At 50.4% G+C, this 26,969-nt stretch overlaps 2 protein-coding genes across 4 annotated transcripts in view; one reads left to right on the top strand and one right to left on the bottom strand.

The window, feature by feature from the left end:
- The window catches only part of LOC140386660 (E3 ubiquitin-protein ligase rififylin-like), a 147,288-nt gene extending 143,118 nt beyond the window's left edge, over positions 1-4,170 (bottom strand). For all 3 annotated transcript variants that reach the window (XM_072469190.1, XM_072469187.1, XM_072469191.1), the window contains exon 1: positions 3,904-4,170. The gene's annotated coding sequence lies outside the window, so the exon portion shown is untranslated. The remainder of the gene's footprint in view (positions 1-3,903) is intronic.
- A 177-nt stretch (positions 4,171-4,347) lies between these two features.
- Positions 4,348-26,969, top strand: part of rfc2 (replication factor C (activator 1) 2) — a 77,712-nt gene continuing 55,090 nt past the window's right edge. Inside the window, exon 1 of the mRNA XM_072469186.1 lies at positions 4,348-4,637. Within this exon, the coding sequence (XP_072325287.1) occupies positions 4,519-4,637 (119 nt within the window). The 5' untranslated portion in view covers positions 4,348-4,518. The remainder of the gene's footprint in view (positions 4,638-26,969) is intronic.

Below are 26,969 nucleotides of genomic sequence, written 5' to 3'. Positions count from 1 at the left end.
AATGTCAGCTGGAAGCGGCTTTAAAAATGACAGCGCACTGTGCATGTGTGTCCGCTCATCAGTGCGCATGCCCGGCGTCCAGAGATAAACTCTGCCTCCTCCTGATGTCAGCCCACTGACCCAGGAGAAGGTTTTGTTAAAAATTCAATTCAATCTTCCTGCCTGAAGCAAGGCAGAGAACAGGTCACGCGCCCCGAACTCTGACATCACGTGCCTTGGGCGCGATTGCGATTCCTCCATTTTCTCAGCAGCAAACAAGCAGCAGGACTGTAAAATTTAAAATGGACCGTTTTGTAATAAGGAAGAGAGGGCCAGAAACACAAACAGGCCAGGATCTCACAACTAAACCTGCTGGAGAGAGTGGTTCAGGAGAATTCACAGCGGGACAAACCAGTGGTGGTGTGAGCTGTTCAGGAGAATCCACAACAGAAAGTTTGGATTCAACAAATTCCAAAGACATTTGAAGATTAAGCATGGCAAGTTTGAGGACAAACCTCTTGATTTTTTTCAAAGAATGCAACAAGAACTTAAATCGTCAGCTGAAGTCCTCAGCAGAAATGTTACATTTAACGACAAAATACAATTAGCCTGTTGGTAGCTTACCGCGCAGCCAAAGAGAAAATGCCCCACACTGTAGAAGAGAGATTAATTCTCCCTGCTGCATTAGATAAAATTCTTATGGTCATAGATGAGAGGTTCATTGAAACAGTGAAATGTATCCCACTTAGCGATAACACAGTGGCTCGCCGAATTTGTGATATTGCTGAGAATTTAGAAGCCCAGCTTATTTCTCATTTAAAATCAGCGCAGGAGTTCTCAATACAACTGGATGAAAGTACAGACGTTTCAGATTTTGCAACCTTGCTAGTTTACGTTGAGATCTCGCATTAAAGGCAAGAGAAAATGGTGGGTCGTGAAGGTCGGCCTGATAAAATGTTTGAAAAACACTGTCCATGCAAACCAGTTCAACGGCATTTAGAGATTGGTAATAAATTCTGTCCCAGCCAGCAATGCCCACATCCCCAGAACAAATTTAAGAAAACAGTTTAGTTGAAAGAGTGCAGTGAAATAATCCTGCACTGAAATGTAAGTAACGTTGTACAACCCATAGCAAATGGGAAAATCGTTTTTGGTAGGGAGGGGTGCAAGAAAAGCAAAGGGAAACACGTCATTTCCTTTTGAAAGCACCTTTGCCCTGTCGCGTTTTGCCCTCACCACCTTCTCTTCATCTGTTTTCGTTCCTCCCTGGTCTCCTATCGGTTTAGCCCTTCCTGGAGAAAGGTTCCATAGGCACATTCCTTGATGCACGCTATACAAGTGAGCATTATTTAGACATACCCACAGGATATTTAACTACAGGGGCATCAGAGCCAGTTCAAGACTTCCTTGGTTGATAGCCTAAAAAGTGCACCCAGTAGGAGTCACTCGAGAGTAATCGGAGATGGAAAGCTTAACTGTTAACCCTGGGAACAAAAGGCACGACCTCTGCACTATCAAGGTTGAAATCAACCAACAAAGCAGAAATAAAGAGTTAAATCTGGCCTTTTCCTGGTCTATGAGAAAAAGCAAAAACATGACTCACAGGCATCATCAGAATGCTTAAGGATATACAAAAGTAAACAGCGGCCGACCCTTTCCAGTGGGCAGCAAGACAAAGTAAACAGCGGCTGACCGTATCCAATGGACAGCAAGACAAATTAAGGGGGTTTAGAAAAACATTCTTAAATAGATATTCTTTGAATATATAAAATTCTCTGTCATTAACAGCTGTTAAAGTCAATTTAAAAACACAGAGTTCCCCTGGCCGTGGGAGGAAACAAAAGTCCCACCAACCCAAAGAATTCCTACAGTGCAGGAGGAGGCCATTCGGCCCATCGGGTCTGCACCGACCTTCTGAAAGAGCACCCTACCTCGGCCCACTCGCCCAGTTTATCTCCGTAACCCCACCTAATCTGCACACCTTAAGGGGAAATTTAGTATGGCCAATCCACCCATCTCCTTCCTGTGAACATGGGGGACAAATGAAGAACAAAACAGCTTCAGAGTCAGTCCCCCAAAAATGGTAGGTGAGGCAAGAGGGAGGAGGTAAACCAACCCAATCTAGGCTACACGATCAGGATTTAGAGTAAAAGACTACTTAAGAAAAGTACGCTTGGTTTTAATCTGCTGAAAGGGTCAGTCCGGATTTTTTCATTTTAAACACAAAGACTGATGTAAAGTTATTTTGCAAATCACATTGTGTAATAAAGTAGATGAATTTGTTTCTGGCCCCATCTTGGTGTTAATCCATAAATCCCGACAGTGCAGAAAGAGGCCATAAAACCCATTGGGTCTGCACTGACCCCCCGAAAGAGTATCCTGCTGAGCACCCCCCAACCCCCATAACCCAACTTAACCTTTGGACACTAAGGGACAATTTAGCATGGCCAACCCACCTAACCTGCACATCTTTGGATTGTGGGAGGAAACCCATGCACATGTGAGGAGAACATGGAAACTCCACACAGTCACCCAAAGCAGGAATCAACCCAGAGTCCCTGGCACTGTGAGGTAGCAGTGCCACTGTGCAGTTCATCTTTCAAAAGATTGGTGCAAAAGTGAGGATTAAATTGAAGACTACTATATCCTGTTTGTACAACAGGGCATCTCATTGTTATAATGTGTATGTGTAGTCATTGCATTACATTGCAAACTCCTGACTGAGATATGCTGGTGAGGTCAACTTCAAACTTAAATCTTGAAATTCAAAACTATCCAAATCTGCTGAGATACCAAGAACTCCTATTTTTTAAAATTCATATTAACAGGATGTGGGTGCTGCTGGTTAGGCAAACATTTGTTGCCCATCCCTAACTGCCCTTGAGAAGGTGGTGGTGATCTGCCTTCTTGAACCACTGCAGATCATGTGGTGTGGTTACACCCACAGTGCTGTTAGGGATGGAAATCTCAGATTTTGACCCAGTGACTGTGAAGGAACAGCAATATATTTCCAAGTCAGGATGGTGTGTTCCTGCAGGGCATCTTGTAGATGGCACACACTACTGCTATGGTGTGTCGGTGGTTCAGGAAGTGAATGTTACTGGAAGGGGTGGCAATCAAGCGGGCAACTACCTTAAAATACAAGATAAATTCCAAATATCAGCCACACTACCTTACAAGATGTTTCATTGTTTAAACTTTGATTTTTTATTTAAACTAGTGAATTTTAAATGCAACAAAATCTTCACAGGACAAAGCTGATCAACAACTTAGCAGACACCATTAGCAGGCGGTGTATTTTGACAGCCTGCCAACTGAAATTTAATCCCTCTGGACTTTACACTTGAAGTGTTGTGTGTCCAAACCAAATAATACAATCATATTCCTGTGAAGCTTTCTTTAATACATGCTTTAAAAGGTATCAATCAACTACTTTATAAAGCTAACAGCAACTAACTTCCGGGACTTCTATAACCATTAGGATTTGTAATATATCTTCAACTTGGGATCAACAATTTGCAGAAAAAGAACTTGACTGTGTTTCAAAAGGATAACAAAAGTGATAAAGATCAGGTACAAGCCATGCCCTGGTAGTTGTTCCTCAGAGAAGGTGGCTTTTGTGGACACATATATATATATATATATAAATACATTAGCTTCGAGGATGGGTTCAAGTTCAGGAAGTAAGAAGGATTGTTGAGAATTTAGGGACCTGCAGGAACCTCGAAAGCTGTGAGCTGCCCTAGTGCAGAAGGCAGCAGGGAACTAAACCAGGTGAACACAGGTGTATTTTCTAAGTGTGGCTGGTAGTTCAAGAGGGTAGGAAAGGGGGTGGGGGTACTTATCTAACTATTCCCAACACACAGGCACATACAAACACGACAATCACAGATCAAACAGCCCGCCCAGCGCCTTGCTGCTTACCTGCGCGGCTTCCCTTTTTCCTTGCTTGGTCGAAAACTTTTCCTCACTTTCTTTCATCAGCAAAGAGGTGAAATTTAAGACATGGAGGAAACTTTAGGGAGGGGGGAGGGGGGGGGGGGATGAGGAAACAGCAACAAGGCGATGAGGGGGAAGGAGATGACGATCCGCCCCGAGTACTGACTCGCTCGAGCTTTCACATTGGTTTCCAACCGACTTCTCTCTTGCCCCTGGCGGCAGCCCGGGCGGTGCGCGCGCACATCAGGCTCGCCGGCACTGGAGGACCGGAGCGTTGGAGGACCAGCCCCGACCAGGCTGCAAACAATACAAGGGAGACTCTTGACAACAAGTGAGGGTATCGTTGGCGAAACGCTTGCTGCGACGCTGGCGGGTCCAAAAGATCGGGAAACACGGAGGGATTAATTCTGGCGTGAAATCGGAGATTCTCCGATTTAGCGCTGGCGGGTTAATTTTAAAATATCTCAACAATCGGAGCTTTTTATTGCGTTCGGTTCGGAAGCCATTGACCAATTGGAGGAGGCGGTGACGTACGGGCAGCCCGCCTTACGTGGTGACGCACGACGCATCGCGCGGGAAGAGGGGGGGAAGGGGGAAACCATGGAGCCGGCAGAGAGCGCGAGCGGCAGCAGCGCTGGGCCCGAGCCGGACAAAGACCAGGAGGCCGCGTCCTCTAGCGCTGGCGGCCGAATAGCACCGACCGCCTACGAACTTCCCTGGTGAGTGGCGTCCCCCGAGGGAACAACGCGTAACCCAATCACCTCTGGCGCCCACTAACCCTCTCATTCAAAACTGCTATTGCTTGACCTCCTCATCCTAATGTGAGATGTTCTGTTAACTGCCCTTCATCTCTCCCTATGGCAGGTTCACTGCCAAACCCGCTCTCCGAACTGTCACTACGTTTCTGCGCTCTCCATTTTTGTACTTCATGTTCCCAATCTATGGGCCTCACCCCACCATTTCATATATCCAACCTTATTTTCCAGTGGCCTTCCCTGCTCTAGCAGTGATCATAGCATTTACAGTGCAGAAGGAGGCCATTTGGCCCATCGTGTCCGCACCGGCTCTTGGAAAGAGCACCCCACCTAACCTCACACCTATTCCTGTAACCCTGCAACCCCATTTAACCTAAGGGCAATTTAGCATGGCCAATCCACCTAACCTGCACATCTTGACTGGGAGGAAACCGGAGCACCCGGAGGAAACCCACCCGCACACCGGGTGAACGTGCAGACTCCACACAGACAGTGACCCACGCGGGAATCGAACCTGGGACCCTGGTGCTGTGAAGTCATAGTGCTAACCACTATGCTACCGTGCTGCCCACGTGATTGTTGCATCCTTCCACTAACTGGTCCCTAGCTGGCAAGTATGTAACTTTAATGCCAACTTTTGGCAGCCACCCTTTAGGATAAATAGCCGTGCCCGGTTCATCAAAATGACTACGTCCCTCTTCGGGTACCCTGTCAATTTCCATGATCTGGTCCTCCTCATTCTGTAACATTTGTGCATGAGAAGTACCTGGTTCCTCAGCATTTTGAACAACCCCTTTCAAATCTGCAAACTTGTAGTCTGTGCCCACTACTCTTGACATGTGTACCCAAACAGTCTTGTTTACATGCTGCAAAATGATTCTTTTGCCATCTGTACCCGCATGTTTTCCTGGACTTCTCCATTTCTTAACTCCATCTCATATAGTGTGTCATGTCTCCCTGTTTGAAAGTAGTTTCCAATGGTCGTACATTGTGCCTGAAAGCTCTCCGAATTCTTTCTGAGACTTCTGCTTTGGGGAATGTTCTTCTGCCTGTGTGGAGTGCATTCAATTGCTCAGAACAGGTAGAACTAATCATAGTCCCTTTCCAAGCTGGACGATGATCATTTATGACTGAAGGTCCACACACTTTGCCTTAACCCCATCCTTCCATCAATCCCAGAGATGAGCCCCCTCCCTCTCCAACCCCCCCCCCCCCCCCCCTCCAAAAAAAAACCCGGCTGACAGCACCGTCTCCAACAATGATGAGGCAGGTGCTATCAGGAAGGCCAGCCCAAATCTCTCGTTCAGCTCCTCCAAACACTCAAACCGCCCTCTCCTCATCCCCAGAACCATGCATCCATCCTCCCCCATGGACTTGAACCCATGATTCCCCAAAATCGGCATCCCCCGACCCAGCTCCCAATCTAAAACACTGCCAAAAGTGCCTCCCGATCTACAGCGTGGCCACCACCATAGGACTCACCGAATACTTCCCTGGAGCTATCGGGAGCAACACCATTGCCAGCGCGCACAACCCTGACTCCCTACAAGAGCGTGCCTCCATCCTTACCCACAAAGCCACCACCTCGCTATTCTATCCCTGAATCTTCTTTGCATTCACCACCCAGTAGTAATACATCAAATTCGGGAGGCCTAGCCCCTGCTCCTGCCATCTGCTCTGCAATATCACCTTCCTAATCCCAGCCATCTTCTCTGCCCAAACAAATGAGGAGATCAGTCTGTCCACCCCCTCACAAAAAAACACCTTGGGCAAAATGTCTGGCAGGCACTGAAACAAGCAAGAGTCGTGGCAAAATATTCATCTTTACTGCTTGTACCTGGCCCGCCAACGACAAAGGAAGATACTTTCACCTCAACAAGTCAGCCTTCACCCTCCCCACCAAGCTAGTGAAATTGAAATTCAAGAGACCTGCCCAATCCCAGGCCGCCAGCAGCCCCAAATACCCAAAGTGAAATGCTGCCAGACGGAATGGTAGCTCCCCCCATCCCTGCTCCCACTCCCAGAGAGTAGACCGTAAAAAACTTGCTTTTCCCTAAATTCAATTTGTACCCTGAAAATGTCCCAAATTTCTGAAACAACGCCATTATGCTGCCCATCGAAGCGGCTGTGAAATATACAGCAGCAGATCGTCAGCATATAAGGAAACCCTCTGCTCTACCCCCCCCCCCCTCCCCTCACGAACCCCTCCACAATCCCATTCCCCTCAGCGCAATGGCCAAGGACTCTATAGCCAATGCAAACAGAAGGGGAGACGGGGGGGATCCCTGCTTCGTACCCCAGTGAATTGAAAAGTACCCTGAATTCATATTACTTGTGCGCATGCTCGCCATCGGCTCCTTACAGCTGCACCCACAACACAAACTTTGGCCAATCCCAAATTTCTCCAACGCTGCCATCAAATAACTCCATTCCACCCGATCAAACGCCTGCTCCTCACTTAATGCCATCTCCGTCTCCCTTCCCGCTGCCGGAGAAAGAATCACATTCAACAGCCTCCTCGCATTCGAGGGCAACTGTCTTCCCTTTATGACCCCCATCTGGTCCTCGCCAATCACCTTCGGAAGGCACCCCTTCAACCATAACGCCAGAACCTTTGACAATATCTTGCCGTCCACAGTCAGCAGAGATATGGACTTGTAGGACCTACACTCCATGGATCCGTGTTCTTCTTAAGCAACAACGAGGTGGAGGCCTGACCATCGCTTACTCGAACATTGCCACAATCAATGGCGCCAGCCTATCCTTAAATTGTTTTAAAAATTCAACCACAAACCCATGTGGTTCCACCACCTTCCCTGCCTGCATCCTCCCGATTGCCACTTTCACCCCCTCCACCCCCATTGGCTCTTCCAGCCCTGCCCTCTCCACTTCATCCAACCTCAGGCACTCTAACCCACCCAGAAACTCCCTCATGTCCTGCTCATCTTCTGGTGGCTCCGACTTATACAAGTCTCTGTAATACTCTTCACACACCTTATTAATCTGTTCTGGAGCCACCACTAATTCCCCGTCTTGTCCCGCAGCCGAACTATCTCACTTGCCACAGACTCCCGATGAAGCTGACTTGCCAGCATAAGCCCTGCCTTCTGCCCGGACTCATAGGCAGCACCCCTCGCCCTACTCAGCTGACGCACGGACAATAGGTAAAGCCTCACCTGCAACTCCTTCCTCTTTACCAGGAGTTCCGGGTCCCCAGTATACCTCACATCCACCTCCAGAATCTCTTGCGTCAATCACTGGCGTTCCTCCCTCTCCTTATTATCCACCTTGGCCTTAAACAAGATTGCCTCCCAAACTTCCCCCAGGCAATTGAACCCCAAATACTCCTTAATCACTTTCCCTATCTTGTCACAGAAGCTCCAGTCCGCCAACAATCCCAAATCCATCCTCCACCCTGGCTTCTGGGCTACACCCTTCTCCAATACCATGTCCATCCAATGCGGAACGTAATCCAAAATCACAATTGCCGAATACTCTGCCCTCCTAACTGCGGCCAACAGCGCCTTCTCACCACCAAAATGTTCATCCTTAAGAATACCTTGTGCACCGGGGACAAAAATGAATACCCGGTCCCTCGAGTGTACAAATTCCCACGGGTCCACCCCCATCCCTCGTGAGCCCTACCAACGCTTTGGCTACCCTGGCAGGGTCAGCGGGTGTGACCTGTCCACCTTTGGCTCCAGTACAGTGCTCCAAACCCCCCGCCCGGCCACTGTCAACTCATGGGCATCCAGATCAGAAATGGTATCCAACGTTCTCTTCATGAACCCCGTATCATCCCAATTGGGGGCATATATGCTTACCAGTACCACCAGCCGTCCCTCTAATGTACCCATAACGATCACCTATTTGCCCCCCCGATCCACCACCAGCTCCATCTGAAACCTCACCTGCTTGCCCACCAAGATTGCCACCCCCGAGCTCTACTTTTATCAAACCCTGAATGAAACACGTGGCTCATCTGATCCTTCATCCTCGGATGAGTCTCTTGCAGCATCACCACATAGGCTTTTAAAATGCACAAAAACTCCCCTCTGTTCACCGGGTGTCCCCCTAAGCCCCTCTTGTTCCACATCACCAGAAGCAATTAAAACACCAATTCTAATTTGAATGCTGGAGTGTTTTAGACTCGCTATATTAATCTGTAGTCATTTTACACTGATGTATTTTGTAGAGTAGACATTCTCCCAAAGGGACTTGTTGTCTATGTGACACTCTATAGGTAGTGTTCCTGAATACCCTGTTCCACTTAAGATTTCAGTCAGCATCCTGGATATAAAAAATGCCATCTCTACTGCCTCCGTTAGAAACATAGAACATTACAGCGCACTACAGGCCCTTCGGCCCTCGATGTTGCGCCGACCTGTGAAACCACTCTAAAGCCCATCTACACTATTCCCTTATCATCCATATGTCTATCCAATGACCATTTGAATGCCCTCAGTGTTGGCGAGTCCACTACTGTTGCAGGCAGGGCATTCCACGCCCTTACTACTCTCTGAGTAAAGAACCTACCTCTGACATCTGTCTTGTATCTATCGCCCCTCAATTTAAAGCTATGTCCCCTCGTGCTAGACATCACCATCCGAGGAAAAAGGCTCTCACTGTCCACCCTATCCAATCCTCTGATCCTCTTGTATGCCTCAATTAAGTCACCTCTGAACCTTCTCTCTAACGAAAACAGCCTCAAGTCCCTCAGCCTTTCCTCATAAGATCTTCCCTCCATAACAGGCAACATTCTGGTAAATCTCGGCACCCTTTCCAATGCTTCCACATCCTTCCTATAATGTGGCGACCAGAATTGCACGCAATACTCCAAATGCGGCCGCACCAGAGTTTTGTACAGCTGCAACATGACCTCATGGCTCCAAAACTCAATCCCTCTACCAATAAAAGCTAACACCATACACCTTCTTAACAACCCTCTCAACCTGGGTGGCAACTTTCAGGGATCTATGTACATGGACATCGAGATCTCTCTGCTCATCCACACTGCCAAGAATCTTACCATTAGCCCAGTACTCAGTCTTCCTGTTATTCCTTGCAAAATGAATCCCCTCACGCTTTTCTGCATTAAACTCCATTTGCCACCTCTCAGCCCAGCGCTGCAGCTTATCTATGTCCCTTTGTAACTTGTAACATCCTTCCGCAATGTCCACAACTCCACCGACTTTAGTGTCATCTGCAAATTTACTCACCCATCCTTCTATCCTTCTACGCCCTCCAGGTCATTTATAAAAATGACAAACAGCAGTGGCCCCAAAACAGATCCTTGTGGTACACCACTAGTAACTGGGCTCCAGTCTGAACATTTCCCATCAACCACCACCCTTTGTCTTCTACCAGCTAGCCAATTTCTGATCCAAACTGCTAAATCACCCTGAATCCCATGCCTCCGTATTTTCTGCAGTAGCCTACCGTGGGGAACCTTATCAAACGCTTTACTGAAATCCATATACACCACACCAACTGCTTTACCCTCATCCACCTGTTTGGTCACCTTCTCAAAGAACTCAATAAGGTTTGTGAGGCACGACCTACCCTTCACAAAACCGTGTTGACTATCTCTAATCAAATTATTCCTTTCCAGATGATTATACATCCTATCTCTTATAAACCTTTCCAAGATTTTGCCCACAACAGAAGTAAGGCTCACTGGTCTATAGTTACTGGGGTTGTCTCTACTTCCCTTCTTGAACAAGGGGACAACATTTGCTATCCTCCAGTCTTCTGGCACTATTCCTGGAGACAAAGATGACTTAAAGATCAAAGCCGAAGGCTCAGCAATCTCTTCCCCAGCTTCCCAGAGAATCCGAGGATAAATCCCATCCGGCCCAGGGGACTTGTCTATTTTCACACTTTCCAGAATTGCTAACACCTCCTCCTTATGAACCTCAAGCCCTTCTAGTCCAGTAGCCTGCATCTCAGTATTCTCCTCGACAACATTATCTTTTTCCTGTGAGAATACTGACAAAAAAATATTCATTTAGCACCTCTCCTATCTCCTTGGACTCCACGCACAACTTCCCACTACTGTCCTTGACTGGCCCTACTCTTACCCTAGTCATTCTTTTATTCCTGACAGATCTATAGAAAGCTTTGGGGTTATCCTTGATCCTTCCTGCCAAAGACCTCTCATGTCCCCTCCTGGCTCTTCTTAGCTCTCTCTTTAGGTCCTTCCTAGCTAACTTGTAACTCTCGAGCGCCCTAACTGAACCTTCATGTCACATCTTTACATAAGCCTCCTTCTTCCTCTTGACAAGTGTTTCGACTGCTTTAGTAAACCACGGTTCCCTTGCTCGACCACTTCCTCCCTGCCTGACAGGTACATACTTATCAAGGACACGCAGTAGCTGTTCCTTGAACAAGCTCCACATTTCCATTGTGCCCATCCCCTGCAGTTTTCCTCTCCATCCGATGCATCCTACGTCTTGCCTCATCGCATCATAATTGCCTTTCCCCAGATATAACTCTTGCCCTGTGGTATATACCTATCCCTTTCCATTACGAAAGTAAACGTAATCGAATTGTGGTCACTATCACCAAAGTGCTCACCTACCTCCAAATCTAACACCTGTCCTGGTTCATTACTGTTTAGCACAGGGCTAAATCGCTGGCTTTGAAAGCAGACCAAGGCAGGCCAGCAGCACGGTTCAATTCCCGTAACAGCCTCCCCGAACAGGTGCCGGAATGTGCCGACTAGGGGCTTTTCACAGTAACTTCATTTGAAGCCTACTTGTGCCAATAAGCGATTTTCATTTAATTACCCAGTACCAAATCCAAAATGGCCTTGCCTCTCGTTGGCCTATCTGCATACTGTGTCAGGAAACCCTCCTGCACACATTGGACAAAAACGGACCCATCTAAAGTACTCGAACTATAGCGTTTCCAGTCAATATTTGGGAAGTTGAAGTCCCCCATAACAACTACCCTGTTGCTTTTGCTCCTATCCAGAATCATCTTTGAAATCCTTTCCTCTACATCTCTGGAACTTTTTGGAGGCCTATAGAAAACCCCTAACAGGGTGACCTCTCCTTTCCTGTTTCTAACCTCAGCCCATACTACCTCAGTAGACGAGTCCTCATCAAACGTCCTTTCTGCCACCGTAATACTGTCCTTGTCTAACAATGCCACCCCTCCTCCTATTTTACCACCTTCCCTGAGCTTACTGAAATATCTAAACCCCAGCACCTGCAACAACCATTCCTGTCCCTGCTCTGTCCATATCTCCGAAATGCCCACAACATTGAAGTCCCATGTACCAACCCATGCCGCAAGTTCACCCACCTTATTCCGGATGCTCCTGGCATTGAAGAAGACACACTTTAAACCACCTTCCTGCCTGCCAGTACACTCCTGCAACTTTGAAACCTTACTCATGACCTCACTACTCTCAACCTCCTGTATACTGGAGCTACAATTCAGGTTCCCAAGCCCCTGCTGAACTAGTTTAAACCCTCCCGAAGAGCATTAGCAAATTTCCCCACCAGGATATTGGTACCCCTCTGGTCCAGGTGTAGACCATCCCGTTTGTAGGGGTCCCACCGACCCCAGAATGAGCCCCAATTACCCAGAGATCTGAAACCCTCCCTCCTGCACCATCCCTGTAGCCACGAGTTCAACTCCTCTCTCCTCCCTATTCCTCGTCTCGCGAGCACGTGGCACGGGTAACAACCCAGAGATAATAACTCTGTCCTAGATCTAAATTTCCACCCTAGCTTCCTGAATTCCTCCCTTACATCTCTATCCCTTTTCCTACCTATGTCGTTGGTACCTATGTGGACCACGACTTGGGGCTGCTCCCCCTCCCCCTTAAGGATCCCGAAAACACGATCCGAGACATCACGGACCCTGGCACCTGGGAGGCAACACATCAACCGCGAGTTTCTCTCGTTCCCACAGAATCTCCTATCTATCCGCCTAACTATGGAGTCTCCACTGACTAATGCTGTGCTCCTCTCCCCCCTTCCCTTCTGAGCAACAGGGACAGACTCTGTGCGAGAGACCTGTACCCCATGGCTTACCCCTGGTAAGTCTCTCTCCCCCCCCACCCCCCGCCAACAGTATCCAAAACGGTATATTTGTTACTAAGGGGAATGACCACAGGGGATCCCTGTACTGACTGCTTCCTCCCAACCCCTCTCACTGTCACCCATCTATCTTTATTTAGGGCAAGTGTCTCCAGTGTACTTCCTTTGTATCTTTTCAATTTTGCAAACCAAGAGGCAACATTTACCTTTCTCTCCCAGGAGTAAAATTATGAATCCTCCTGCACTCGAAAAGCCATCACAATGATTAGCAAAAGGTGTCATAAACAATCGGTTTTAGTTGTGTAATATCACCTAACGGTTGGAATTTCAAAATAAAATTCTCCATTTTTAATTTTGCCAATGTTTTTGTTTGATGTGAACAATTTCTTCAACCTTAGGATCGTTCATTTTAGTGCTTAGTTCTAAAACAGCAAAACTAGCGTCCGATCTGGTTTGCCTAGCTAACCAACTCAGCTGCCCAATTCAACTTCAAAGTTCTTCTTTTTCCATTTTAGAAGCCGTCATAATTGCTATGGGGTTAATATTCAAGCAAGACCGCTGGTGCAAAGTGACTTGCGAACCACTACCCGATTTCTAACCCAATATATTTTAGTTTTCTGTGTCCCAGGCCCCTCTAAGATGGACACTGGCCCCACGCCGTCCCCTTCCACCAATCGAGAATACATTTTGGCAAAATACTGGGTCGGTTTTGAGCCCTCCACTCCGCCTCATAGTCCCACCAACCTGAGGTTTAGCTGCTGTGATCTGGACTTCTCAGGTCTTTATTGCCGTCCGCCACCAGCAGCAATTCTGCTTCTAGCGAGGCAAATTGGTCCTCGTGCAGTGACAAGGCCTCCACCCCATTCAACGTCTCACCTTGTGCTCGTATCATGTTCAAAGTTCTCACCAGCTGCTCATGGATCGGATCCAAAGCCTCCTCGACACTGATTTTGAAAGATTTCTTAATGTCCAGATCCTGCCGCTCTAACTGCCTGTCCATCTGTTTGCCGAATTTCTCAAGTTCCTGCGCCATGACCACAGCCAATGTAATGGGTGTGGCAGCCTTTCCTCATTCCCCCCTCCTTTGATGTGCTCCCCTCCTGAGTCTTCTTAATATTACAATAAGAAGTCTTACAACACCAGGTTAAAGTCCAACAGGTTTGTTTCGATGTCACTAGCTTTCGGAGCGCTGCTCCTTCCTCAGGTGAATGAAGAGGTATGTTCCAGAAACATATATATAGACAGATTCAAAGATGCCAGACAATGCTTGGAACACGAGCATTCGCAGGTGATTAAATCTTTACAGATCCAGAGATGGGGTAACCCCAGGTTAAAGCGATGTGAATTGCGTCAAGCCAGGACAGTTGGTAGGATTTCGCAGGCCAGATGGTGGGGGATGAATGTAATGCGACATGAATCCCAGGTCCCGGTTGAGGCCGCACTCATGTGTGCGGAACTTGGCTATAAGTTTCTGCTCGGCAATTCTGCGTTGTTGCGCGTCCTGAAGGCCGCCTTGGAGAACGCTTACCTGGAGATCAGAGGCTGAATGCCCTTGACTGCTGAAGTGTTCCCCGACTGGAAGGGAACATTCCTGCCTGATGATTGTCGCGCGATGTCCGTTCATTCGTTGTCGCAGCGTCTGCATGGTCTCGCCAATGTACCACGCTTCGGGACATCCTTTCCTGCAGCGTATGAGGCAGACACGGAGGAATTCACCAGGCGAATGAGGCTCCGGGAATTCTTCCACAGACCCCAAGAGGCCAACAGCGAACCCAAGCAGGCTACCAATGAACCGGAACAGCAGACCGAGAGATCTGCGGTGTGGCAACCGAAGAGGAAAAAGTCGAATTGGACCCCTCCGGAAGGCCGCTGCCCTAGACTCGACATGTATGCTCAAGCCGTCAGGAGCCACGTCAATGCCAGATTCATCAGTCGCATTCACAAGACAGCCCCGAACGTCACCCAAGCACAACGCAATGCCATCCGTGCTCCAGACCACCCGCAGTATCGTCATCAAACCAGCAGACAAAGGAGGGGCCACTGTCATACTGAACAGAACGGACTACTGCAAAGAAGTATACCGACAACTGAACAACCAAGAACACTGCAGACAGTTACCCGCAGACCCGACCAAGGAACACATCCGCCAACTTAATAGACTGATCAAGACATTGGATCCAGATCTTCAGAGCACCATACGTGCTCTCATCCCACGTACTCCCCGCATTGGCGATCTCTACTGCCTCCCGAAAATACACAATGCCATCACACCAGGCCGTCCTATCGTTTCAGGCAATGGGACCCTGTGTGAGAACCTCTCTGGCTACATCGAGGGCATCTTGAAACCCATCGTACAAGGTACGCCCAGCTTCTGTCGCGACACGACGGACTTCCTACAGAAACTCAGCACTCATGGACCAGTTGAACCAGGAACATTCCTCGTCACAATGGACGTCTCGGCACTCTACACCAGCATACCCCATGACGACTGCATTGCTGCAACAGCCTCAGTACTCAACACCGACAACTGCCAATCTCCAGACGCAATTCTGCAACTCATCCGCTTCATTCTGGATCACAACGTCTTCACCTTCGACAACAAGTTCTTCATCCAGACGCACGGAACAGCAATGGGGACCAAATTCGCACCCCAATACGCCAACATCCTCATGCACAAGTTTGAACAAGACCTACTCACCGCACAGGACCTTCAACCGACGTTATACACCAGATACATCGATGACATTTTTTTCCTTTGGACCCACGGTGAAGAATCACTGAAACGACTACACGATGACATCCATAAGTTCCATCCCACCATCAGACTCACCGTGGGCTACTCCAAAATCAGTTGCATTCTTGGACACACTCGTCTCCATCAAGGACGGTCACCTCGGCATTTAGCTTTACCGCAAACACACGGATAACCACACAATGCTCCACTTCTCCAGCTTCCACCCTAAACACATTAAAGAAGCCATCCCCTATGGACAAGCACTCCGTATACACAGGATCTGCTCAGGCGAGGAGGAACGTAACAGCCAACTACAGACGTTGAAAGATGCCCTCGTACGAACGGGATATGGCGCTCGACTCATCGATCGACAATTCCAACGCGCCACAGCAAAAAACCGCACCGACCTCCTCAGAAGGGACACAACCGACAGAATACCCTTCGTCGTCCAGTACTTTCCCGGAGCGGAGAAACTACGACATCTTCTTCACAGCCTTCAACACGTCATTGATGAAGATGAACATCTTGCCAAGGTCATCCCCACGCCCCCACTACTTGCCTTCAAACAACCGCGCAACCTGAAACAAACCATTGTTTGCAGCAAACTACCCAGCCTTCAGAACAGTGACCACGACACACCACAGCCCTGCCATGGCAATCTCTGCAAGACGTGCCAGATCATCAACATGGATACCACCATTACACGTGAGAACACCACCCACCAGGTATGCGGTACATATTCGTGCGACTCGGCCAATGTTGTCTACCTCATACACTGCAGGGAAGGATGTCCTGAAGCGTGGTACATTGGCGAGACCATGCAGACGCTGCGACAACGAATGAACAGACATCGCGCGACATTCATCAGGCAGGAATGTTCCCTTCCAGTCGGGGAACACTTCAGCAGTCAAGGGCATTCAGCCTCTGACCTCAGGGTAAGCGTTCTCCAAGGCGGCCTTCAGGACGCGCACCAACGCAGAATTGACGAGCAGAAACTTATAGCCAAGTTCCGCACACATGAGTGCGGCCTCAACCGGGACCTGGGATTCATGTCGCATTACATTCATCCCCCACCATCTGGCCTGCGAAATCCTACCAACTGTCCTGGCTTGATACAATTCACACCTCTTTAACCTGGGGTCACCCCATCTCTGGATCTGTAAAGATTTAATCACCTGCTAATGCTCACATTCCAAGCATTGTCTGGCATCTTTGAATCTGTCTATATATATATATATATATATATATATATATATGTTTCTGGAACATACCTCTTCATTCACCTGAGGAAGGAGCAGTGCTCCGAAAGCTAGTGACATCGAAACAAACCTGTTGGACTTTAACCTGGTGTTGTAAGACTTCTTACTGTGCTCACCCCAGTCCAACGCCGGCATCTCCACATCATTCTTAATATTAGGCTTTTTAGTCGATGATTCCAACATACAACCATCGGGAAACAGTCGCCCACTCAACAATCCCAGCTTGGATACCAAAACGCCCCATAAAATTAGGTAAAAGGGATCAATAACAAAGACCCTGTCTGGAGCCACTTTTTGTGTGTCTTGCTCTTACATGATGTCACCAGAAGCCACCTTTTTACGCTTTTTAATCAACGTAACTTTTCTTTGTACTATTGTCCTATTTTTCTCTCTTCCTTAATTACCTTGTCTACTGTTTTTGCATTTTACTGTTCTTTTATTGCTGTCCTTGTTTCTCTTAGTCTTGTCACTGTGCTTAGATTCCCAACCCCCTGCCATTTGAGAGGGAAGGTGGAAATATTGATCTCCCTCCCACGAACAACTGTTAAAACTGGGATTAACAGCAAATTTCCAAACTGAAACTGATAGCTTTTGTTTAGTAAGTGTTTTCAGGATCGAAGGTGAGTAGATGGAGTTAAAATACAGACCAGTCATGATCTCATTAAATGACAGAGCAGAAATGAGGAAGAATCGTTTATTTCTTTTTTTAAAAATAATTTTTATTAAAGGTTTTCATAAAATATCAATAACAAAATGAGAAAGAAAAAAGAACCCAACAAGGTTAAGTACAAAACACAATCTAAAAAAGCAACCCCCCCCCCCCCGTACATAAATAATAAATTGACATTAACACCCCAACTTAACACAACAGGTGTATACACCCCTCAAACCCTCCAGTGTAAATAACACAAACAAAAATTAAGTAAACCCCCCCCCGAGCTGCTGCTGCCATTGACCAATGTCTATCGTTCTGCCAGAAAGTCTAAGAACAGTTGCCACCGCCTAAAGAACCCTTGTACCGACCCTCTCACGGCGAATTTCACCCTCTCCAATTTAATGAACCCTGCCATATCGCTGATCCAGGATTCCACGCTTGGGGGCCTCGCATCTTTCCACTGAATGAGAATCCTTCGCCGGGCTACCAGGGACGCAAAGGCCAGAATTCCGGCCTCTTTCGCCTCCTGCACTCCCGGCTCCTCTGCCACCCCAAATATTGCGAGCCCCCAGCCCGGTCTGACCCTGGATCCTACCAACCTCGACACCGTCGTCGCTACGCCCTTCCAAAATTCCTCCAGCGCTGGGCATGCCCAGAACATATGGGTGTGATTTGCTGGGCTCCCTGAGCACCTAACACACCTGCCCTCGCCCCCAAAGAACCGGCTCATCCTTGTCCCGGTCATGTGTGCCCTGTGCAGCACCTTAAACCGTATGAGGCTGAGCCCCGCGCACAAAGAGGAAGAATTCACCCTCCCTAGGGCATCTGCCCACGTCCCCTCTGCGATCTCCTCTCCCAACTCCTCCTACCACTTACCTTTCAACTCCACCACCGAGGCCTCCTCCTCCTCCCACATCACCTGGCAAGTTTCCGAGATCTTCCCCACTCCCACCCACCCCCCCCGAGAGCACCCTGTCCTGTACTGTGTGTGGCAGTAGCCGCGGGAATTCCACCACCTGCCGTCTGGCAAACGCCCTTACCTGTAAGTACCTGACGGTGTTCCCCGGGGGGAGCCCGTACTTCTCCTCCAGCTCACCCAAGCTCGCGAAATTCCTGTCCACAAACAGGTCCCCCAACATTCGTATCACTGCCCTGTGCCACCCCGAAAACCCTCCACCTGTTCTTCCTGGGGCGAACCGGTGGTTCCCCCGTAATGGGGTCCACGCCGAGGCCCCAACTTCCCCCCCATATGCCGCCTCCACTGCCCCCAAATTTTGAGGGCCGCCACCGGGCTCGTGGTATACCTCCTTGAAGGGAGCGGCGCCGTTGCCAGCGCCCCCAGATTCGTACCCACACAGGACGCCGTCTCGAGCCTCTTCCATGCAGCCTCCTCCCCCTCCATCACCCACTTGCGCAGCATCGTCGCATTGGCGGCCCAGTAGTACCCACAGAGGTTGGGCAGCGCCAGCCCCCCCCTATCTCTACTCCGCTCCAGGAACACCCTTCTCACCCTCTGAGTCCCTTGCGCCCACACAAACCCCATTATACTCCTGTTAACCCGCCTGAAAAAAGCCTTCGGGATAAACACGGGGAGGTACTGGAACAGGAACAAAAACTTTGGGAGCACCGTCATTTTGATTGACTGCACCCTACCCGCTAAGGAGAGCGGCAACACGTCCCACCTCTTGAACTCCTCCATTTGCTCCACCAGCCTTGTAAAGTTAAGCCTATGCAGGGCCCCCCAGCTCCTGGCCACCTGGACCCCCAAATATCTGAAGCGCCTCTCCGCCCTTTTTAGTGGGAGCTCGCCACTCCCCCTCTCCTGGTCCCCTAGCTGAACTACGAACAGCTCGCTCTTCCCCATATTGAGCTTGTACCCCGAAAAGTCCCCGAATTCCCTATGGATCCTCATTACCTCTGGCATTCCTCCCACCGGGTCCGCCACATACAGCAACAGGTCGTCCGCATAAAGCGACACCCTATGCTCCTCCCCACCCCGCACCAACCCCCTCCAGTTCCTCGACTCTCTCAGTGCCATAGCCAGGGGTTCAATTGCCAGTGCGAAGAGCAGGGGGGACAGGGGACACCCCCGTCTCGTCCCTCGGTGCAACCGAAAGTACTCTGACCTCCTCCTATTTGTGGTCACACTCGCCATCGGGACCTCATACAACAGCCTAACGCACCTGACAAACCCCTCCCCAAACCCGAACCTCTTCAGCACCTCCCACAGGTACCTCCACTCTACCCTATCGAAGGCTTTCTCAGCGTCCATCGCCACCACTATCTCCGCCTCCCCCTCCCTCACCGGCATCATGATAACGTTCAAAAGCCTCCGCACATTTGCGTTCAACTGTCCCCTTCACAAACCCTGTCTGGTCTTCATGGATGATCTGCGGCACTCAATCCTCGTGGCTAAGACCTTCGCCAGAACCTTGGCATCTACATTTAGCAAGGAAATCGGTCTGTAAGACCCACATTGCAGGGGATCCTTGTCCCGCTTCAGGATCAAGGAGATCAGCGCCCGGGACATCGGGGGTAAAGACTCCCCCCCCCCCCCCCCCCCCCTCCCCTGCCTCATTAAAGATCCTAACTAACAGCGGGCCCAACAGGCCCGTACATTTTTTATAGAACTCGACCGGGAAACCGTCCGGCCCCGGTGCCTTCCCCGCCTGCATGCTTCCTATCCCTTTGATCAGCTCCTCCAGCCCAATCGGGGCCCCCAGTCCCGCCACCAGTCCCTCTTCCACCTTTGGAAACCTCAATTGGTCCAGGAAACGGCCCATCCCTCCCTCCTCCCGTGGGGGCTCGGATCGGTACAATTCCTCGTAGAAGTCCCTGAAGACCCCATTGATGCCAACCCCACTCCGCACCACGCTCCCACCCCTGTCCTTAACTCCCCCGATCTCCCTAGCTGCGTCCCTCTTCCGAAGCTGATGCGCCAGCATCCGGCTTGCCTTTTCCCCGTACTCGTAGACCGCCCCCTGGGCCTTCCTCCACTGCACCTCCGCTTCCTGGTGGTCACCAGGTCGAATTCGGCCTGGAGGCTGCGCCTCTTCCTCAACAATCCTTCCTCAGGCTCTTCTGCATACCTCCTGTCTACCCTCACCATCTCTCCTACCAGCCTCTCCCTCTCCCCCCGCTCCCTCCGCTCCTTGTGGGCCCCAATGGAGATCAGCTCTCCCCTCACCACCGCCTTCAGTGCCTCCCATACCATCCCCACTCGGACCTCCCCATTGTTGTTGGTCTCCAAGTACCTCTCTATACTTCCTCGGACCCGCTCGCTCACCTCCTCGTCCGCCAACAGCCCCATCTCCAAGCGCCACAGCGGGCGCTGGTCCCTCTCCTCCCCCATCTCCAAGTCCACCCAATGCGGGGCGTGGTCCGAAATGGCTATTGCCGAATACTCGGTATCCTCTACTCTCGCTATCAGCGCCCTACTCAAAATGAAAAAGTCGATTCGAGGATAAGGACATGTGAGAAGAATGAAAATTCCCTAGCCATCGGCCTTGCAAATCTCCAAGGGTCCACCCCTCCCATTTGGTCCATAAATCCCCTCAACACTCTAGCTGCCGCCGGCTTCCTACCCGTTCTAGACCTGGAGCGATCCAGTGCCGGATCCAACACCGTGTTAAAGTCTCCCCCCCCCTCCATTATCAGGCCCCCCCACTTCCAAGTCTGGGATCCGACCCAACATACGCCGCATAAAACCCGCATCGTCCCAGTTCGGAGCATACACATTGACCAGTACCACCCTCTCTCCCTGCAACTTACCACTTACCGTTATGTACCTACCGCCATTATCTGCCACAATGCTCGACGCCTCGAATGACACCTTTCCCACCAAGATCGCCAACCCTCGATTCTTGGCATCTAGCCCCGAGTGAAACACCTGACCTACCCACCCTTTCCTCAGTCTTACCTGGTCTGCCACCTTCAGGTGTGTCTCCTGGAGCATAACCACATCCGCCTTGAGCCCCTTCAGGTGTGTGAACACGCGGGCCTGCTTAACCGGCCCATTCAGTCCCCTTACATTCCAGGTTATCAGCCGGATCAGGGGGCTACCCGACCCCCTCCCCCGCCGACTAGCCATGACCCCTCCTCGGCCAGCCACGCGCCCGCACCCCACACCCGACCCATTCCCCAAAGCGGCATACCCCCGCATCGACCCCCCCCCCCCACTCACTCCAGCTCAGCTCCTCCTTGACCTTAGCAGCAGCAACTCGATTTCTCCCCCCCCCCCCCCCCCCCCCCCCCCCCCCCCCGGCTAGGACCCATTCTAGCTGGTTTACTCCCCCCATTGCACTTCTGCAAGTCTGCTGACCCCGGCCACTCCCGCCTCCCCTTCGTCTCCTCTCATTATGTGGCACACCCTTCTCTCCCGCTCCCCATCCACAGGCTCTCCCCCTCCCCCCTCCGTTCTAAGCGCGGGAAACAATCCTCGCTTCCCGCCCCCCCCCCCCCCCCCCCCCCCAGTCTTCGGCGCGGGAAAAAAGCCCGCGCACTCCACCTACCAGGCCCCGCCACCAACCAAAACAGTGCCCAACCCGCCCCATCCACCCTCCCCAACCCGAACGAGAAAAACACAGAGAAAAAGAAACCCAAAACAATGCAAAGGCCCCCCCCCCCCCCCCCGAACCAAAAATAGGCATAACGTATCCACCGCAGTCCCCAACCGCCCATCCCGACCCTCAGTCTATGTCCAGCTTCTTGGCCTGAACAAAGGCCCACGCCTCCTCCGGAGACTCAAAATAATGGTGCCGGTCCTTGTAGGTAACCCACAGTCGCGCCGGCTGCAACATGCCAAACTTCACCCCCTTCTTGTGCAGCACCGCCTTCGCTCGATTGTCCCCGGCCCTCCTCTTCGCCACCTCCGCACTCCAGTCCTGATATATCCGAACCTCCGCGTTCTCCCACCTGCTGCTCCTCTCCTTGGCCCACCAGAGCACACACTCCAGATCGACGAACCGATGGAACCGCACCAGCACTGCCCGCGGAGGCTCGTTAGCCTTGGGCCTCCTCGCTAACACTCTATGGGCCCCTGGAAGGACCCCGCTCCCATCAGCGAGTTCAACATGGTGACCACATAGGCCTCCACGTCCGGCCCCTCCGGGAGGCCCAGAATCCGCAGATTCTTCCGCCTCGACCGATTCTCCATCTCCTTGAACCGCTCCTGCCATTTCTTGTGGAGCGCCTCGTGAGCCTCCACCTTTACCGCCAGGCCTAAGATCTTGCCCTCCTTGTCAGAGATCTTTTGTCGAGCCTCTCGGATCGCCACCCCCTGGGCCGTCTGTGTCTCCAGCAGCTTATCAATAGAAGCCTTCATCGGCTGTAGCAGGTCCGTTTTAATCTCTGAGGCAGCGCTGGATACCCTCCTGTTGCTCCTCCGCCCACTGCCTCCACACTGCCTGGTCTCTGCCCGCCGCCATTTTGTCCTTCCCTCCCTTCTTCTGGTCCACCACCACCTTTTTTGTCGCCCCGCTCCTAGTTAAAGCCATATACTGACGGGGAGCTATTATTAACTCCTTCCCACACCGGGAAACGTCAAAAAAGTGCCCTTGGGGGCCCTGAAAAGAGCCCAAAAGTCGCCCAATGTGCGACTTAGCTCCACATAGCCGCAACCGGAAGTCTCGAGAGGGAATCCTTTTGGCAGTGTTCGCTTCACCAATCTGCCCCAAAACGTCTGTGGAAACTCCTGAAAAAGGTCTGAGAGTCCGTTCCAGACGGGAGCTGCCGAATGCGCGACCTACTCCTCCATGGCCGCCACCGGAAGCCTCGTCCCCGCTTCTTCAGTGGCCTTGGTAGATCTTTTCACAGTTGTTCCCTCTGCTGCTAGAATTCACCTTTAATTAAGGCCCTCAAGTCAGCTTGCAGCTTTAAGCTTGCCCTTCCCCCGCCTGCATGCTGTAAGAGGCCCCTCTCTCCCCTGCAGTTACAGCCAAATCTTTTACTGTTTCTGCCGGGTCTGGTAACCAAGAGACATACCATTCCTGGGGGTCACTGTCAGGGGAATGTTGCAGTCTTCTTCCCACACCGGGAAATGTCAAACAAATGCCGTGGGGGCCCTGTAAAGAGCCCAAAGGTCCATTACAAGCGGGAGCTACCGATTTATGCGATCTAGCTCTGCATAGCCACCCCCGGAACGAATAGTTTATTTCTGTACCTACATTCCAATCTTCCTAATCCTGGATTTGATTTGATTTATTGTCACATGTACCGAAGTACAGTGAAAAGTATTTTTCTGCGGCCGAGGGAACGTACACCGTATGTACATAGTAGACAAAAGAATATTCAACAGGGAACATTGACAAATGGTACATCGACAAACAGTGATTGGTTACAGTGCGGAACAAGGGGCCAAACAAAGCAAATACGAGCAAGAGCAGCATAGGGCATCGTCAATAGTGTTCTTACAGGGAACAGATCAATCCGAGGGGGAGTTGTTGAGGAGTCTTGTAGCTGTGGGGAAGAAGCTGGACTGAACAAGTTTTCAAATTCACACCCATTCTGTACATGTTGCCTGCTAAGAGTTAATTCTTCCACCACTTTTTCAGAAATACAAACTAAATCTGGAGGGAATGGAAAGAATGTGCCATCCTTTTGTTGAGACCATTATTCTCTCACTAATGACTATCTCCGGTCCTGAACTAGACGTCCACACACCCAACTCAGCTGCCAGTAAATGCTGAGAATAATTAACATCCTATCCAAGCTGCAATTCCCGGATACAAATCAGCCAGTGCTCGGGGTGATAACCCCACTGCTCGTGTGTCTTCAGCACTGCATCGTGGGAATCACTTACAACGGAATGAGAGGGTGGACATGTGACTGGGTTCAAACCCAAAATCCTGTCACAATTACTTTTCAAATAAAGCTGTTAGCTGCTTTAAAGCACAGCAGCTGGAATTCCTGCTTGACCGTGAGGAAAGCTAGGGGGGCATCGAAAAAACAAAGTCCTTCAACTAAAACTTTACCGTATATTCTCTCTTGGGGCCTGAGCAGGAGAGCAGTGAGATTTTATCACAGGAAACCAGAAGAACCCAGAAATCCGGCGCTGGATACATAAAAAACCTTAGATCTGCAACTCAGACTTTGAAAAACCCAGATCATTGAGATAGAACTCATTGGCCCCTATCTGGGATCTCCATATACATCCCAAATTCTTTCCAACTTTTCAGTTCTGCATCTTTTATTAATTTATCATTTTGTTGGAAGCCACTGAGACCTCTCTTTCATATGGACTTCTGTTCCTTGTAGCATTCCGAGATTACCATATTTCTTGACCGTGTTAAGCTGCACCCTCTATCCTGCCTTATATCTTGTTCTGGACTGCTATTGGATAATCTCTTTCCTTATTTTAATAAACATTTTATTGAGGTATTTATGGTTTTAGAACAACAACAGAAGAAACAATACATGCAAATATAAACATAGTGCAAAAGCCGTCTTTCTCCCTCACAGGTCCCACCTTTACTAACAACCCATTCTAAACTAAACCCCAAACCCCCCCCCCCCCTTTCTGCTGACGGTTAATTTTCCCCAAAGTAGTCGACGAACGGCTGCCACCTCCGGATGAATCCTAACAGTGACCCCCTCAAGGCGAACTTGATTTTCTCCAAACAGAGATAGCTAGCCATGTCAGTTAGCCAGGTCTCCGACATCGGGAGCTTTGAGTCCCTCCAAGCTAATAGTATCCGTCTCCGGGCTACCAGGGAAGCAAAGGCCAGAACTTCTGCCTCTTTCTCCTCCTGGATTCGTGGGTCTTCTGACACCCTGGAAATTGCCACCTCTGGACTTGGTGCCACCCTTGTTTTCAACACCTTGGACATGACATCTGCAAACCCCTGCCAGAATTTCCTTAGCTTCGGGCATGCCCAGAACATATGGACATGGTTCGCTGGCCCTCCCGCACACCTATCTTCTACCCCAAAGAACCTGCTCATCTGGGCCACTGTCATATGGGTCCGGTGATCGACCTTAAACTGTATCAGGCTGAGTTTGGTACATGATGTGGACGCATTGACTCTACTCAACGTGTCCGCACGGAGACCCTCTATCTCTCCTCCTAACTCCTCTTCCCATTTGCGTTTCAACTCCTCGGTCTGCGTCTCCTCTGACCCCATGAGTTCCTTGTAAATGTCAAAAACCCTCCCTTCTCCCACCCACATTCTGGAAACTACCCTGTCCTGTGTACCCCTTGGCGGTAGGAGCGGGAAGGTTGAGACCTGCTTGCGTAGGAAGTCCCATGCCTGCAGGTACCTAAACTCATTCCCTCTTGTCAATTCAAATTCTCCTCCAACTCCCTCAGGCTGGAAAAGCTCCCCTCTATAAACATATCTCCCATCCTCTCAAACCCTGCTCTCTGCCATCTCCGGAACCCTCCATCCAGCCTCCCTGGGGCAAACCGGTGATTATTGCAGATTAGAGACCAGGCTGATGCTCCCTCCGCTCCCACATGTCTCCTCCATTGCACCCAGACTCTCCGAGCCGCTACCACCACAGGGCTGGTGGAGTACCGTGCTGGCGGGAATGGCAGAGGCACCGTTACCAATGCCCCCAAACTAGTGCCCTTGCATGATGCTGCCTCCACTCGCTCCCACACTGACCCCCCCCCCCAACCCACCCACCCACTTCCTAATCATGGCTATATTCACCACCCAATAATTACTAAAGTTCGGCAGCACCAGCCCGCCCTCCCCTCGGTTCCGCTCCAGCATCCCCTTTTTTACTCGCGGGGTCTTGCCTGCCCATACAAAGCCAGCGATCGCCTTATTAACCCGTTTAAAGAAGGACCGTGGAATAAAGATGGGGAGACACTGAAACACAAACAGGAATCTCGGGAGGACCGTCATTTTCACTGTCTGCACCTCCCAGCCAGTGACAAGGGGAGCGCGTCCCACCTTCGGAAATCCTTCATTTGGTCTACTAGTCGGGCCAGATTTAACTTGTGTAGACGTTCCCATTCCCACGCCACCTTGATGCCTAGGTAGCGAAAGCTTTCCCCTACCACTCTGAACGGCAGCTCCCCCTATTGCCTCTCCTGCCCCCTTGCCTGGATCGCGAATATCTCACTTTTTCCCATGTTCAATTTATAACCCGAAAACCGGCCAAATTCCCCCAGAATCCTCTCAATTTCTTCCATCCCTTCTAGTGGGTCCGAAACATATCGGAGCAGGTCATCTGCGTATAGCGAGACTCTGTTCCACCAACCCCCAGGCCAGCCCCTTGAGGATCTCAACGCATAGCGGCTCTATGGCCAGCGCAAACAGCAGTGGGGAGAGGGGGCATCCCTTTCTCGTCCCCCGGTGCAGCCTGAAATAGTCCGATGTTGACCTGTTCGTCTGTACGCTCGCCACGGTAGCCTGATACAGCAGTCTGACCCAGTCAATGAAGCCCCGCCCAAATCCAAACCGCCCCAGTACCTCCCATAGATATCCCCATTCCACCCGATCAAATGCCTTCGCTGCGTCCATTGCGACCACTACCTATACGTCCTTACCCTCAGGGGGCATCATGATCACATTCAGCAACCTTCTTACGTTGGCCGCCAACTGCCTACCCTTAACGAATCCCGTCTGGTCCTCCCCAATCACGTCCGGA

The sequence above is a fragment of the Scyliorhinus torazame genome, chromosome 12, assembly GCF_047496885.1.
Source record: "Scyliorhinus torazame isolate Kashiwa2021f chromosome 12, sScyTor2.1, whole genome shotgun sequence".
Classification (NCBI taxonomy): Eukaryota; Metazoa; Chordata; class Chondrichthyes; order Carcharhiniformes; family Scyliorhinidae; genus Scyliorhinus; species Scyliorhinus torazame.
Note: the sequence above shows the minus strand (reverse complement) of the source record. Positions and strands in the feature narration are given on the sequence as shown.